Here is a 17,199-nt window from a genome sequence, read left to right as displayed (position 1 = left end):
TCAGTCACTCAGTCGTGTCCAACTCTTTGTGACCCCATGGACTGCAAAACGCCAGGCCTCCTTGCTCATCACCAACTCCCGGAGCTTGTTCAGACTCATGTCCATTGAGTCAGTGATGCCAACGAACCATCTCATCCTCTGTCGGCCCCTTCTCCTCCTGCCTTCAATCTTTCCCAGCATCAAGGTCTTTCCAATGAGTCAGTTCTTTGCATCAGGTAGCCAAAGTATTGGAATTTCAGCTTCAGCATCAGTTCTTCCAATGAATATTCAGGACTGATTTCTTTTAGAATGGACTGGTTGGATCTCCTTGCAGTCCAAGGGACTCTCAAGAGTCTTCTCCAACACCACACTTCAAAAGCATCAATTCTTTGGCACTCAGCTTTCTTTATGGTACGACTCTCACATCCACACAAGAGTACTGGAAAAACCATAGCTTTGACTAGATGGACCTTTTCAGCAAAGTAATGTCTCTGCTTTTTAATATGCTGTCTAGGTTGGTCATAGCTTTTCTTCCAAGGCCAAGGAAAGATATACAGTGAGATATATATCCTTTTTCCACATCCATCCATTTCCTTCAAATAAACACTGTTATCAATTTCTTTTTAAAATTTATTTTATTATTTTATTGAGATAAAGTTTATTTACAGCATTGTGCTAATTTCTAATGTACAGCAAAGTGATTTGTTTTATATCTCTATATATATATCCTTAGTTATTTATTTATTAATGCACATAAAAAACAGAGGACATGAGGGACGGGAGTAGTGGTGGTTAATTTAACCATTTCAAATGTAGTCATAGAAATTCCATATCAAGGAAATTTAATGATGAATTTAGAATAAAAAGATGCTATAGCAGTAGTAGATAATTTCCATTATCACTATCCTATTTTTATCTGAAGTTATTTTCCTTAGCTCAAAAATCTCACTTTTTGTAGGTTCTTAATTGTGATAAAACATGTTTCATGAGTTGGAATTACCTAATGAAATACTCCAAATACACAATTTTATTAAATATATCTATATGTATATGTTTATAATCTGTATGTAGCATTTTATATATAGATATAAAATCTATATAGTTTTCAAAACTAGGTAAAAGAATTTATAGACAATCTAGTAATAAATATCAGACATAAGATTGTAATTATGGGACTTCCCTGGCAGGCCAGTGGTTAAGACTCTGCGCTTCCACTTCAGAGGGTGTGGGTTTGATCCCTCATCCCGGACCTAAGATCCCCAACCATAAGGCCAATCTTAAAAAAAAAGACTGTAATCCTAACAGTAAATTGTGTTCAAATAGGAAAAATCTATACCATGATTCACAAAGAGCAGTAAAACTGTAGAAAAGCCCAAGATTTTATTATAAACTTGGACAAATTTATTTTAAATGCTGCAAATAGAAATATCAAGTGGTAAAAAGTTTCCATGCTACAAGGTGAGACACATTCTTCGCAATTATGTTACCTAAGTTATTATTCAACCTGGTTTAATTAGAACTTTGGATATGGAAAGCTATTATAACAATGATCCAGGATATCAGAATAACTAATTGAATGAACTAAGAGAATAAATGAATGAATGGTTGCATGAATATAAAGAGAGTTGATATTAACAGAGGTCTAGTTCTCATTCATTCTGGAGTTAGTGGCTCTTAGAGAAAATAAAACACCCTGGAGGTTTTTTAAAGTGTGTTCCTTTTTTTATAGTAATGACTACTGTTGACTGGTATTTTGTGTGCGGTTACCCATCTCCTTTTCCTTGGGGAGAGCTTTAAACTTTGAACAAAGTTTATCTCAATGTTCTTTGTTAAGAAGCCTGCCCCCAGAGGCCTCTCCCAGGAGTTAACTTATGAAATTGTTAAAACCTTGAGGCAAAATTAAGATAGAAGCTCCAGCGATTGCCTAACAAAGCTGGCGTCTCTGGAGATAACCCTGAAAGTGTCTACTATGTGTGCCCTGATAAATCACCTTGCTCTTCAGGGAAAATAGTTCTGAAGCACTTAAACAATTAGGTACTGACTGACTTGGTGTAAACGTTCCCATTTTAATAATACAATTACCTGGAAGTTTTCTAATGAGCCCTCTAGTGGCTGTAGTAGAACAAGACTTTGCTTGACAACAGCCAATTTCCAAGGAGACAAGTTTTAATTGCTTGGAAACTGCAAAATGATGGCTTTAAGCAGCTGCTGCTTGATCTATGTGAAATGAATGGATTGTTTCTTGGGTCAAGGTTTGGTGAACACGTGTCTTTAGTACAGGCTAGCGATCGCCATAATCTCTAGTGTTGGTGAGAAAATAAATACTGTAGGGGCCTTCAAAGTTATTCTAGTTATTTCTCTATATTAGAAGAAGGAACTCAAACACCATTATTTCAAATTCTTTTTTGCTTTGTGATTAAATAATTTAGTGAAATATTCCAAACAGACGGATTCAATTTTTCTTTCTTAACTATTTCATGAAAGCAATAAACCATGGGGCTCATTCTCAGTGTAGTATATACGTCCAAGTCCAAGTGAAAGTTGCTCAGTCATGTCCGATTCTTTGTGATCCCATGGATTATACAGTCCATGGAATTCTGCATTCCAGAATACTGGAGAGGATAGCTTTTCCCTTCTCCAGGGGATCTTCCCAACCGAGGGATCGAACCCAGGTCTCCCACATTGCGGGCAGATTCTTTACCAGCAGAGCCACAAAGGAAGCCTATGAACACTGGAGTGGGTAGCCTATCCCTTCTCCAGGGGATCTTCCCAACCCAGGAATCCAACCAGGGTCTCCTGCATTGCAGGGGATTCTTTACTAACTGAGCTATCAGGGGTACATCATTTTAAAACACAGCTTTTAGATTCAGATTCAATTCAGTTCAGTTCAGTCACTCAGTCATGTCCAACTCTTTGCAACCCCATGAACCACAGCACGCCAGGCCTCCCTGTCCATCACCAACTCCCAGAGTTCACCCAAACCCATGTACATTGAGTCAGTGATGCCATTCAACCATCTCATCCTCTGTCATCTCCTTCTCCTCCTGCCCTCAATCTTTCCCAGCATCAGGGTCTTTTCAAATGAGTCACCTCTTCACAACAGGTGGCCAAAGTATTGGAGTTTCAGCTTCAGCATCAGTCCTTCCAATGAATATTCAGGACTGATTTCCTTTAGGATGGACTGGTTGGATATCCTTGCAGTCCAAGGGACTCTCAAGAGTCCTCTCCAACACCACAGTTCAAACGCATCAATTCTTTGGCACTCAGCTTTATAGTCCAACTCTCACATTCATACATGACCACTGGAAAAACCATAACCTTGACTAGATGGACCTTTGTTGACAAAGTAATGTCTCTGCTTTTCAATATGCTGTCTCAGTTGGTCATAACCTTCCTTCCAGGGAGTAAGCGTCTTTTAATTTCATGGCTGCAGTCACCATCTGCAGTGATTTTGGGGCCCAGAAAAATAAAGTCAGCCACTACTTCCACTGTTTCCCCATCTATTTGCCATGAAGTGATGGGACCAGATGCCATGATCTTAGTTTTCTAAGATTCTTAGATTCAGATTGCTTGAGTTTAAACAATGGCCCAACAGTTGTTAAATATGTGACCTTAGGAAAGCTAATTAACAATTTTGTGGTTCAATTGTTTGTAAGAAAAAGGTAGTACTAGTACCTCTCTCATGTGACTATTGTGAATATCAAATAAGTTAATACACTTGAGAGTTCAGTTGCTCGGTCCTATCCAACTCTTTTCAACCCCATGAATTGTAGTCCGCCAGGCTCCTCTGTCCATGCAATTCTCCGGGCAAGAATACTGGAGTGGGTTGCTATTTCCTCCTCCAGGGGATCTTCCTGACTCAGGGATTGCACCTGCATATCTGGTCTCCTATATTGGCAGATGAATTCTTTACCACTGAGCCACTTGATAAACCCTCTAATATATACTAATCATACTAAATAGTGTCACAATTGTATCACACACAATAAGCACAAAAGATACATTAGCTCTCATTAATCTGCTACACAAATAACAATGTGTTGTTTTCTACAGTTGTTTATTTCAAAAATTACTTCTGCATTTTTTAAAGACTATGTTCATTTTAACAGAAAAGAAAGTTGAAATTAAGGAACAACAGCCTAGAATAAAATTGTACTGGTATTTAACAGTAATGTCCAAATTCAAACTCAAGTCTGCTGACTGTAATCTGGTGTGCTTCCACCACCTCACAGCTATTTCTAGACCCACCAGCAAGTGCTGTTAGAGTCAATCCCTTCCCGTACTGACAGAATTGAAAACAGTATGGATAACTAAAGCTGGAAGAAAGAAGTCCTGACTATTTTGTTTCACCGAGTGTCAATAAAATTTCAAAATACAGGTTCTAGTTTCCCGATGATGACATAAACATGCTCGCTCTGCTTCTTCAGCTGTAAAGATGAAAAATGGCAGCTGTAAAATCTGAGCAGAAAGTAAGGAGAAGCTGTTTGAGCATCCTGAAAAATAAATGTTAGCAGGTGGGTTGGGAAAGAATACTAGAATTCAAGTTGCCCCCAAAATTGGCAGTGTTTACCATTTTTTCCATCAGCAACATCTCAGCCTAAAGTTTAATACAATCAGAAACAGAAGCAAGAACAGGTAACACCATACCACAGTCACAGAGAACTCTAGGAGAAGCCCGCTGAGACTCTGGCTCATGGAGCACAAAGTGAATTCCTAATGCTCAGAATGTGGAGTACCAAAATCTGTATATGTCTAGATTCTCTACAGAACAGAAGCAATAGGATGTGTTCCTTTAGAGAGATTTAAGAAATTGGCTTATGTGATTATAGAGTTGGTAAATCTGAATCTGCCATTAGGCTGGCAAGCTGGGGATCCAAGAAGAGCTGGAGTTGGTTCTATTCTCATGAAACTGTAACTCCACAGAAGGGAAAATCAGGTTCCCCTCCATCGGAAATTTGACTCTTACGGGTTCTCCTCCCACTTATGTCTCTGATCAAAGAAAAAGTCTCAAGGGACATTAATACATACTTAAATGTAATCAAAATATAACATATTAAGATTTGTGAAATGCAGCTAAAGGAGTGCTTAAATGTTCCTATTAGAAAATTTTAAAAGTTCTCAAAGTAATAATTTGAATTTCAACCTTAACAAAAGAGAGAAAGAATAGGAAAAGAACCCAAATTATATATATAAATTAAAATAAAGGACAGTAATCAATGAAATTGAAAACTGCAATGCCTTCCTCCAGGGGATCTTCCTGATTGAACCATTCTTAAGTCTCCTGAATTGGCAGATGGGTGCTTTACCACTAGCATCATTGTCTGAGGCATTAAAATTTTGCAGGAATGGGCTTCTCAGAGGGATGATAATTTTAAAAGATGGGGAGATACTGATCTATGTAAAGTCTCCCTTAATTGATCTATACTTTTAATGCCTTTCTTATCAAAACCCAGCAACCTTTCCAGAGGAAATCGACAAGCTGATTCCAAAATTTATTTGTAAGTCAAAGATACTTGGAATAACCAACACATTTTTGAAAAAAGACCAATTTGAATATTTAAACAACTTTACCTCAAGCCTTACTATAGTCCTAGACCTATAGTAAACCTTACAGTGTGGTATTAGCACTAAATAGATGAATAGATCACAGAACAAAAACAGTAAAATCTTGTCTAAGAGAGAAAGAGTGAAAATCAGTTTAGCAGAATAGCAGCCTCGCCATTATTCGTGCTGCAAGGACAGACAGATAAAGCAGCTACAGAGGCTAACAGGGGCACATAAGATGGCTTTGAGTGACTACTGCTTTCTTATCAATACCACTCCCAGGCTTTACTTATATTCAATGTGGTGCGTAGCCATTTTTTCAATCTGTTCACCATGATGTAATAGTATAACCTTCAAAAACTCAGCACTGGAACACTCATAGGTCTTCAAAGAGACCCCTCATATGGTACTAAACCCTGAAGGGGTCAGGCTTGGGTGTCCTAGTTCCCATATCCTGTTGCTGAGCTAATTGTATTGTTTGGTAAAATCAACTATTAGCAAGTCAGAGCAGAGTACACTGGGGGTGAAATAAAAACTGACTCTTGTAAATAGAGGGCAGGGGGAGACAAGAAAGAGACAGAACACTCCAGCTTGGTAGGTGGCAATTAATTAAAAAGTAAGCAGGGGACTTACAAGACTTCTCCTGGGTGGCTGCCAGAAGAGATCTTAGCACCCACCCTAAGAACCTTAAAGGTTATATAGAGGTCTTAACTGGGTTCAGTCATGCATACCATCCGGATGTCTCAGCAGTACATTGCTCTCTCAAGGCTGCAACCCTGAAATACGGCTCCTGTTGTGGGAACAATAGGCAGAACTGACATCCAAGGACAGAGGAGGAGGTGAGGAGGCTCTGATTGCTGGGATCCAGCTCTCGAGTTAACTGCTAGTTTATCATTTCAATTACCTCCTACACCTTGGCAGAAACTCCTCCTGACTCCAGTCAGTCCTGGGGCCAAACGTCACTTAGAAGTGCTCATCAGCTCCATCTCCTTAAACAGCTATTTAGAACCAAGAGGCAGAACAGACTCGAGTAAGATCAAGTCAGACAAAACCCAAGACCTTTTTTACAATGTTTGTGAGATTGAGGAGTGGGAAGGAGTCTCACTTCACCCCTGGAAAAGAAGGAGACTGCAACCACGGATGCTGCTGGAAGGCAGCCTGAGGATGAAGTTCCATGGATGGGAGCAGATCCAAGAGAATCACAAATGGGGCCAGAGCCCTGATGCAACCATACTTGAAGTCCATCCCCTCTGGACTTCTCAGTTACATGAGCCAATTTTCTTTGTTACTGTAAAAAATAACTGACAGTATCAAATTATACTGTGTGCTTAAAAACTTTTGAAAAGGGTAGATCTCAGGTTAAGTGTTCTTACCACAATTAAAAATTTAAAATAATAATTTTTAAAAGTTTAAAAAGGCTTATTGAGATAAATAAAAATAAAAGAAAGAAAGAAAGAAAAAGAAGGAAGGGAAGGAGAGAGGGAGATGAAAGAGTTAGACCATGTTGAGATAGAAGAACATATATTCCAAGATTAAGCCTAGGCTCTTTCTTACTTTTATAATATCTAATGAGAAACACATGCTGACCAAAAAGATTATTATTATCTGATCGAGTGATAAGCAAATGTGAATATAGAGGTTTATTTAAACTTTATAACCAGTTTTGCATGAGAAAGGGGCACCATCTTTGAAATGAAGAATTCAGGAATGGATATTATCAGCAAGAAGAAAATATCTAAAAAGAGTAACATCAATGTCTTTTGCAAAGGACTAACAAAAGCTCAAAATATGTACACTTAGGCTTAAGGGTGCCAATTGTTCAGTATCTGTCCCTACATTGAGTTTCTTATAAATTGAGTGTCTCTAGAAATAGCTGGCTGGTGAAAAAGTTAATTTTTAACATGATAATTGACCGCAGACAAGAGAAGCTTTTTTAATACAGTTCATGAGGTTCTCACATCAAGTATACTGGGGTGATTTGCCATTCTCTCCTCCAAGAAGGAGGAGATTTCCTCTTCTTGGGCTCCAAAATCACGGCAGATGAAATCAGAAGACAGTTGCTTCTTGGCAGGAAAATGATGACAAACTTAGACAGTCTATTGAAAAGCAGAGAAATTACTTTGCGAAAAAAGGTCCATATAGTCAAGGCTATGGTTTCCCAGTGGTCACATATGATTGTGAGAGCTAGACTGTAAAGAAGGCAGAACACCAAAGAATTGATGCCTTCAAACTGTGGTGCTGGAGAAGACTCCTGCAAGTCCCTTGAACAGCTAGACAGATCAACCCTGAATATTCACTGGAAGGGCTGATGCTGAAGCTGAAGCTCCAGTATGTTGGTCATCTGATGCAAACAGAGGACTCATTGGAAAAGTCCCTGATGTTGGGAAAGATTGAGGGCAGAAGGAGAAGAGGGCATCAGCGGATGAGATGGCTGGATGGCATCACTGATGCATGAACCTGAACTTGGGCAAACTCCGGGAGATGGTGAGGAACAGGGAGGCCTAGCGTGCTGCAGTTCATGGGGTTGCAAAGGGTCAGACATGAATGAGCGACTGAACAACAGCAGCAAAGGAAAGATTATATATCAAAAGAGAGTATTGGTGGCTGCCACTTTCTCCCCACAACTTTTGCAGCCTCTTTGATATCCTTATTCCTCAACGTGTAAATTACAGGGTTTAGCATGGGGGTGACAACGCTATACAATACCGAGATTAGTCTGTCTTTCTCCAGTGAGTAAGTTGAGATGGGCCGCACATACGTGAAGATGGCACTGCCATAATAGAGAAGGACAATGATCAGGTGGGAGGCACAAGTAGAAAAGGCCTTTCGCCTCCCCTCCGAGGAGCGGATCCTCAAGATGGTGGAGATAATGTAGAGGTAGGAAAGGACAATACACAAGAAGGGAGTCCAGCCAATGAGGACCCCAATGGATAGTAGGGCCAACTCGTTGACAGATGTATCCCCACAAGACAAGATCAGCAAAGGGGGGATGTCACAGAAGAAATAATTAATCTCGTTGTGGCCACAGAAAGGCAGACGGAATGTCAGTCCTGTGTGCATCACTGAGTTGAGGAAACCACCAGTCCAGCAGGAGGCTGCTAACCGGCTATACAGGACCTTGTTCATAATAACCGAATACCTTAAAGGCTTACAGATAGCAATGTAGCGATCATATGCCATAGCTGCCAGGAGGAGACACTCTGATCCTACAAAGAAAATGAAGGCAAAAAGTTGAGCAACACATCCACCATAGGAAATGCTCTTTTTCTCTGATAGCAGATGGACCATCATCTGGGGAACGTTGGTAGTGGTATAGCAGATGTCAAGAAAAGCCAAATTCCCTAAAAAATGGTACATGGGTGTATGTAGATGTGGATCAAGCACAGACACCAAGATAATGAATACATTTCCTCCTAAAGTACAGACATAAGTCAGAAAGAAGATGATGAATAGCAAAAATTGCAGTTCATTTAGGTTGGAGAATCCCAAAATTATAAATTCAGACAGAGCTGTTTGATTCTTTCCTTCCATGACGTTGCCTGGTTCCCTTTGGTGAATTGGGCAAAGAGAAGCACAGATTAAAATAATCATATGAACAGTAGCAATGATCTGCAAAGCAAGAAAAGTGTTATGAATAAAAATCATCACCATCTGTACCAGATTCCAACCCTGAGAAGCAGCATCCCTTCGCAAACCATACTCATACGTATCACTGAACAGGGCTTTCCTGGTGACTCGGATGGTAAAGAATCTGCCTGCAATACAGGAGACCCCAGTTCAATCCCTGGGTCGGGAAGATTCTCTTGGAGAAGGGAATGGTAACCCACTCCAGTATTCTTGCCCGGAGAATTCCCTGGACAGAGGATCCTGGCTGGTTACAGTCCATGGGGTCCCAAAGAGCTGGACACCACTGAGCGACTAACACTTTCACTTTTTCACTTTCTTATCATCAAACACAGCTATAAGTACATCTAGTGTTCTACTTGTAAATAAAATCTCTAAAATACTTTGGACACCTGATGCAAAGAACTGACTTATTAGAAAAGACCCTGATTCTGGGAAAGATTGAAGGCAGGAGGAGAAGGCGACCACAGAGGATGTGATGTTTGGATGGCATCACTGACTCTATAGACATGAGTTTGAGCAAGTTCTGGGAGTTGGTGATGGACAGGGAAGCCTGGTGTGCTGCAGTCCATGGGGTCACAAAGAGTTGGACTTGACTGAGCAACTGAACTGACTGAAAGTTTTATAGTACAGACAATGTTCAATTAGATAGAAACTCACAAAAGAGAACCACCATACATCCTAAGCATCCCCTGTTAATAAAGCCTAGGTCAGGTCCACCAGAATTTTCTTGGTAATGTGTGAGTATGTGTTGCAGAATCATTTATAGAAGAAACTCTGGGATTCACTAGTTTCTTTAAAGTCATTCCCTCTCCTCTTTTCCATTCTTGAATACTGATATAAAATTTAATTTGTTATGTTTTACAGATTGAAGAGGACATAAGGGTAAAAGGCACTAAAAGGCTTTTCCACCTCTTTGTTAGGTCAATCACCCTTTGTTAGGGTGTCCTGACACAAATTGTGGTTCATATCTGTGAGACCAGAAGAAACAGGTAAAAGACATGGATCCTGGTTTGTTGTGACCTCTTCTAAAAGCAGAGAAATTTTTAGATTAAAGGGAACATGGTAGCTTTCTAGATGTTACACTTGTGGTAAGAAATAGCAGATACTTTTTGACCTTTCCTATTCATTACAGCTCTTCAGAATGAGTGTTATCATCTTCATTTTGCAGATGAAGTTTTAAAGTTCAGAGAGGTTAAACAATGTGTTCAAGATCACACAGCCAGTGAGTACTAAATAGGGATCACAACTTAGTTCTGTCTAAGTCTATATCTCCAGCCTGTTTTGGAAACTAGAATGGCAAGCAAGTCTCATCTTCTCTGCCAATTCTTTTGCTGAAGACTGCTTACCTAACTTGGGTGTATCCTAAGTAAGTTAAGAAAATATGTCCTGAACTTAGCAGTTTCAACTGTGAATCAAGAAAAAAAATGGTAGTGATCGCATGCATTCCTTCCATTTGACAACCTGACTTAAAACTATGCTTTATTTTGCCTTCAGAGATAGATTTTCTGAAGCCTGTTTTTGGAAAACCTTCAAGTAACCTCTCCTTCCTCCCTCTTTCATCCCCTCTTTCTCTCCCTCTCCTTCCCCACCCCCACCCCACTGCCCATACTCTCCCCTCTTCCTATAGCTTTTTGAAACAGGTTCACAGAGGGCAACATTGCACTTTGTAGAATAAGGTGTTAGTACACATTCCTCAGACACGTATCTTCTTATTTTTAACTCTGAGATTTCCAAGTTTTCCTGACATTTTTCTGCTCAGTTGTGTAGACTAAGAAGAACCAATTCTTGGTGACCAGTCCAACAACCGTTAATCACTTCACTTCAATAACATTTATCAATGTTTCGATCAAAGATATTTCCTGACTTTCTTAATAAGTTATTGGTGCCAAAGAGCAGTGAATGGAGAGAAATGTCATAAGCTTAACATGATCTAATGTCTCTACTACACTGATAATTGTGGATAGTTTGAATTTAAATTCCCAGTTCATTCTTTACCAGTGAATTCTCTAGTTCCTAAATTGCTTGACAAATCAAAATTCAAGGAGAATTTTTTTCACATCGTAGAGTGCTTTAGAGTTATTTTAAAAGATGTAGAGAGCATGCCCAATGTTCACCTTTAGATAAATTTTTCCAACGTTTTCATCATCTATTTTTTTCTGATTAAAGTTGACATATTTGTGTTAGAATATTTAGAAAATATAGAAAATAAAATAAAAACATTAAAAATTAGTATCTCCATCCAAGAAAACCTCTACTAATGGCTTGGTATATGTTCATATAATCAATTTTCCATGCACAAAATATTCAAAATGGAGATCAGAAAGTACATATTTTAATCTGCAGTTTTTCCTTAAGCACCATTTTACAATAACTTCTCATGGCAATAAATATTCTCCTGAAACACGATGTTGGAGTTATATACAAATATTCATATGAATACAGCAAATTTTTTATATACCCACCCTTATTAATGGATGCTTATGTTTATGTTTGTTATGATAAATTTCAGTAATAAGCATACTAAATTAAATTCCCTGAACTTGGAGTTAACTGTCCTATATTTTAACAAACTTTTAAAGATTAATCCTAATAAATTAGAGACCCCCGATGCTGGTCATCATTCTGGAAATTAAAGAGCCGTTTGGCTACTGTAGGATTCAGTGTTTGTTAGACAAATTATTCTAAGTGCTGGGTAGAGAAAAGCACTTAAAACCTTTGAGTACTTTCTACCCAGAATCTAAATCCTCTGAGATAAACAATGCTGTCATCCCCAATTCCAGATGAAAACATTGAGTGTCAGCAAAATAAATATCTGATAGAGTTATGTGGCCATCAGGTTAAAATTACAAGTTTTATCTGTCCCAGATTAATACACATTTGATTGAGTAGCTAAAAATTAAACTTTATTGCTGACAATAGAATTTTTTAAAAAATACTTTTACTACCACTTATATTCACATAACTGGATTATTTCAATTTGTTTCCAACTCTGATCACTTACATTCCTGACTGTTAATGGCAGTGGGCTATGCCTGCCATGTTCTGATAGTTAAATCTATTTATAATTGTTACTAAGTATCTGATATTTAATTAAATATTTTTTGAAAAATTGATCCTTATTATAATTTTTTTTATTTCCTGGCTCTGCTGTAAATTAATTTAAGTGTTCACGCTTGTATTGTTAAAGGATACTGCTCTAGAGCTTGGTTTAGGTCAATTAATAAAAATGTTTGACAAAATTAAAATAATAATACAGAGAATCTCCTAGTTTAAAATGTTCAAACTCTAATTCAAGGAGAAAAATTGCTTTTGTAGCTTGATGCAAAAAAGAAGCTAATGAGATAAATTAAACATAACTGCCTAAAAATGAAGGTGAGGGACTTCCCTGGTGGTCCAGTGGCTAAGACTCTGCACTCCCAACACAGGGGGCCTGGAATACTTGGTCAGGGGGCTAGATCCTGTATACTGCAACTAAGATCTGGTGCAACCAAATAAATAAATATTTTAAAAATAAAATAAGAAGCAAAAATAAAAATGAAGGAGAGAATTGTATATTAATCAAAACAATAAACTTCATTGATTGCCCTGGTCTGTACACAAATACATATTTGAATTCTAAATTTGAAAGGATGCTTATTTGTATTTTTGTTTTAATTTCTGTCTTTTCCCTCTGTGACCTACTGTGGATATTTTCAGTAGAAGGAACAAATATGTTGGATAAAGGGTTAAATTCCCATAATATAGTATTTCACTTTACCAGAATCAAATGAATTCTCTAATGCAAACTGCATTGTCAAGAGAGGGACCCAAAAATCCCATTCTCTAATCCATGTTTTCCATCATGCTTATCTCTTCCTTCACCCTTTTCAATCTTTCCTTCCATTTTTCAGGTGGTAAGAGACCAACTACTTCTGCTAACCCATGCTGCTTATTTTATTCAACAAATGTATTTTGAAAACTTGAAATAAAATGACAAATAAAACAGAAATTGATGTGTTAGTCAGACTCTCACCATATGTTTCTGTCCTTTATTTAATGAAGAATCAGTAAGCCAGCAGAGGGCCATTCTGAGTGATGCTGAAATACCTAAAATGACAGCAGATCTGCAGTTCACACACACTCAGCCTGCCATTCACAGCCTGGGATGAGAGTTCGATTTCTCCCTCCTTTGGAATCTCACAGCTCATTGCACTCCACTTTCCCACTTAGGTAGTCTCTCATCTAAAGAACAAGGCATAGAAAATGTGTCTTCAAGAGATGTAGAACTATAGTTAAGCAATTAAAAAACTACTTACTCACCTGTGATCAAAAATACACCAAAAGTGCAGAGATCACAATTCAAATTGTAGACCCTAATATAGAACAACTTTTATGTACACAAGGAAGTGACAGATATTAACTGACCCTGGAAAGCCTGTGCTGAATACAGGGTCTTCTACCTGAATGCCAGGAGCATCCTCAACTCCTGAAAGTCAGTGCAAGGAACTGGAGTGGGCAAGGACAATGCTCCCTGGATGCAGAAGGTCCCTGTGTTTTGTGGACTCCTCTAAGGACCCTAGAGACACACCTCTGAGGTCCAGAGACTCGCTCCTTCCAATTCCTGCCTCAGTCCCTAAGCATCTGGTTGTCTTCTAGCAGCTCTGTTACCATTGCAATTCTCCTTCTGGAAGTCTCGTGTGAAATCAAAACTGTTCCAGGTAGACTCTTACCTTTTGGCCCACGACTGACCAATGAGAATCATCTTGAAGCCTTTCCCCATTATTAGAAGAAAAGCCGTTTTCTAGTTTTTTGTTCCTCTACCACATTATTATATATTGGTCCTTGAACTATACAATTCCAGTGGTACAGTCAAGCTCTTTAACTTGTTCTCTTTTTTTCTCTCAGCTGAAGTTAAGGGGAAGCACCTTTCTGGGACTGGAAGAAGCTTACTTAACACCCCAGTTCTCACCAAAGAAATCCTCTTCAGCCACAGAATCAATTCTCTAACTATATACTTCTTTAGTGACCCAGCACCTTGCTTTTGGATAGATTTGCTAGTAACCTTCGATGTCTCAGTCAAAATGGAAACATGATATTTTAACATCCTGCAAAATGTGTAATGTATTGATATGTAGGTTCCAAGAGGTTTTATTTATTTATTTTTTTTATTGAAACTGATTTTGGAACAGAAATGTTTGGAAACCACTTCTGTTACCACTTCTAAAATTCTCGCTTCCAATCCATGTTAAGCACTTAAGCCATATTCAAGCAGTTAAGTTCCTCAAGCCACCACGACTTTAGAATATATCTCCATCATCCATCATCGATTTTATCATTATACACTGGAAAGCTTTTCACTCTGGAAAGCTAAAGATAATGCTAAGATTTTTATAGCTCTTTCCTGTCCTGGAAGTACCTCAGAATCAGAGGGGACTTCTCTAGAACAAATTAAAGTTAGAGCAAAGTGAAACCAACTTTCCACAGAGTAGAGTTAAATTACACAAGGTCGATCTTAAAAAGTCTACCATCTAGCCCAGTTGTACCTATAACATCCACAGAAGAATACAAGTGTTCCTCACATTGCATGAAGTTATCAAGTTTTCTAGTTTTTGTCAATCTAATGGAAGTGAGGTGGTGGCTCATTATTACTCTAATTTGAATAACTCAGACTACTAGCAATTTTGAACATCTCCTCTACGAGGAGATTTTTTGTGTGTCAATCATTTGGGTTTCCTCTTCTACTAATCTGCTATGTTTATTCTTTGCACATATTCTTAATTAAGTTTCCTGGGTTTTTTCTCATTCATTTGTAGGAGTTCCTTATTTAAGACATCATTGGAAGAAAAAAAAAAGACATCATTGGTCATTTATAAATTTAACTTTTTCAAATACTTTATAGAAAGAGGTCATCTGTGCATTAATTTTATATCCTGCCATAGAAAAGAAGTCATTAATTTTGTCATGATAAAATCCATATTTTCTCAGGTTATGGGCTGTGCAATTTAAGATTTATTTAAAATTTCCCCCTGCTAGTTCATAATATATTCTTTGGAACTTTTTTATATTAACTTTACAATTTTTAAATTTCAAATTTTGCTTCTTGATCCATTTAAAGTTCATCTTTTTACAAAGTGGAAGTTAGAAAACTAATTTTATTTTTCTTCATTTAATGATCTAATTTTTCCAAACTATAACTAAGTTTTCATTATTTATTGTAGCACCATACTTAGTATATACTGTTTCCATACAAATTCTTGGACCTGTGTCTAAGACCTCTATCTCATGATATTTTTCTTTTTGGACCAGGAACTTGACTTTCCATTAGTAGGCCTTAGTTTACATCTTAATGCCAGGTTGAACAAGTCTCCCTTTTAAAATTTTCTTCAAAAATTAACCTAGAAATTATGAAAATAATACCTTCACACAAACTTTAGATATTTGTTAAATTTATTGAATGAATAAAGTGTTTGTGGGCCTAGCCATGTGATGGAATACCATACAGCAATGAAAAGTGCATGAGCTACAGTGCATGCAACAGTATGGATGACTATCACAAGCATTTACTAAGCATTTACTGTCAACAGGAAGAAAAAAGGAAAGCCCATGAACAAGTCTAAAACACAGATAGATTACTTGATACCAAGTGAAACAAGAGAAATTTATTTCTTCCTAACACACAGCTCATAACCATCTAAAGCACCTTCCCTCTCTCTTTGCTTCATTAACTTCTAACAAATATGTGTTTTGAATTTAAATCAGACAAAATGTATAGGATTTAGTAAAATAGGGTGAAGAATAGGGAGACTTAAAAGGAGGCTTTAGTATTAGTCAAGAAAATTGAGAGGGAAATCCTTAAGCAAGAGTGACTTGAGTGGGGGTGGAAAGGAATATATTAATATTTTTAATTTTAATTTCCTTTTGACATGTAAAATATTGGCTTTGTCACTTATTCACCTTATCTCATATGGTGTCCACAGTGATAGTCCCCTGGAAACCGGGATCAACCCCACCCACCATGATCATTAACCACAGAGCAGCAGCCCTAGCCATAAAGGGCTGGACTGAATGGCTACAGGCTGCAGGAAGCACTGAGGGTCTCCACCCAAGAGGCCCCGTGTTCTCTAGCCCATTGGCTAGAGAATGTTCCCAAGGAGACTGTGTAGTCTCAGGTCTCTTCTCTGGATTGGATCTGACAAATTCATACGTGATATCATAGTACACTCTATATCATTTTCTAAAGGTTTTATTGTTCTTTTATACATTGAGGTATGCAGTATTTGAGAACTGATTTTTGTATAAACTGTAAGGCTGGAATCATAAACCCTTTTGTCTTTTTATTGAAAAGATTATTCTTACTCAACTTTTCTTTCAAGCTTCTTCTGGCCTCATCTATCAGAAATCAAATACATATGTCTATTCATGGAACTTTTAAAAATTTGTTTCAATGATCAATGTATAGCTGAATCATTATTAACACACTATCTTTATAACTTTGCAACTGGTTGTGACATCTCTTAAAGCAAGTTGCCTATCTTATTTTTCTTCTTTCAGAGAAGCACTACTCAATAACTGCAAAGATAGAATTGTTCTGTATATACATGGTCCAATATGATAGCCACTAGGCCTTTGAGTGACTAAGCATAGCACAGGCATGTGAGTTATTGATAAATTTAAAAGATAAAATAGAGGATACCAGCTAAATTTCAATTAGGTAGCTCAAGATTCCAATTTTAACCCTCCAATCTTACAAAAATGTTAAAATGCTGTTCAGAAACTCAAACACTTCCTCAGATCATCAGAAGTCCTCACAAGAGAGTCCCTAATGCCAATTTCACAGTTTTTTATTTTTAACTCTGTTCAGTGTTGGCCTTGTGATTCCTATCTTTTTAGTTCACTGATCTCTGAAAAAAAAATTTGAAATATTTCATACAGACTTTTTAAACAAGTGTTTGTTAATCACTGGCTGTGAAAATTTGCATTGACTTTTAATTTTTCTTGAGAGTAATTTGCAAAAGTCAGCTCTAAAAGTAAGAGGGACGGTTTTGTAATATGGCATTTTCTTAGAAAAGT

The 17,199-nt window shown here is 37.7% G+C and overlaps 1 protein-coding gene across 1 annotated transcript; it reads right to left on the bottom strand.

The window, feature by feature from the left end:
- Positions 1–8,100: 8,100 nt before the first annotated feature.
- Positions 8,101–9,054, bottom strand: LOC136151937 (olfactory receptor 5V1). The gene has a single exon (XM_065913395.1). The coding sequence runs from the start codon at positions 9,052–9,054 to the stop codon at positions 8,101–8,103; it is 954 nt and encodes a 317-aa protein (XP_065769467.1).
- Between the last annotated feature and the right edge of the window lie 8,145 nt (positions 9,055–17,199).

Source organism: Muntiacus reevesi, chromosome 20 (assembly GCF_963930625.1).
Source record: "Muntiacus reevesi chromosome 20, mMunRee1.1, whole genome shotgun sequence".
In the NCBI taxonomy this organism is placed as follows: domain Eukaryota; kingdom Metazoa; phylum Chordata; class Mammalia; order Artiodactyla; family Cervidae; genus Muntiacus; species Muntiacus reevesi.
The sequence above is the reverse complement of the archived record's forward strand: the minus strand, read 5'-3'. Positions and strand labels throughout refer to the sequence as shown.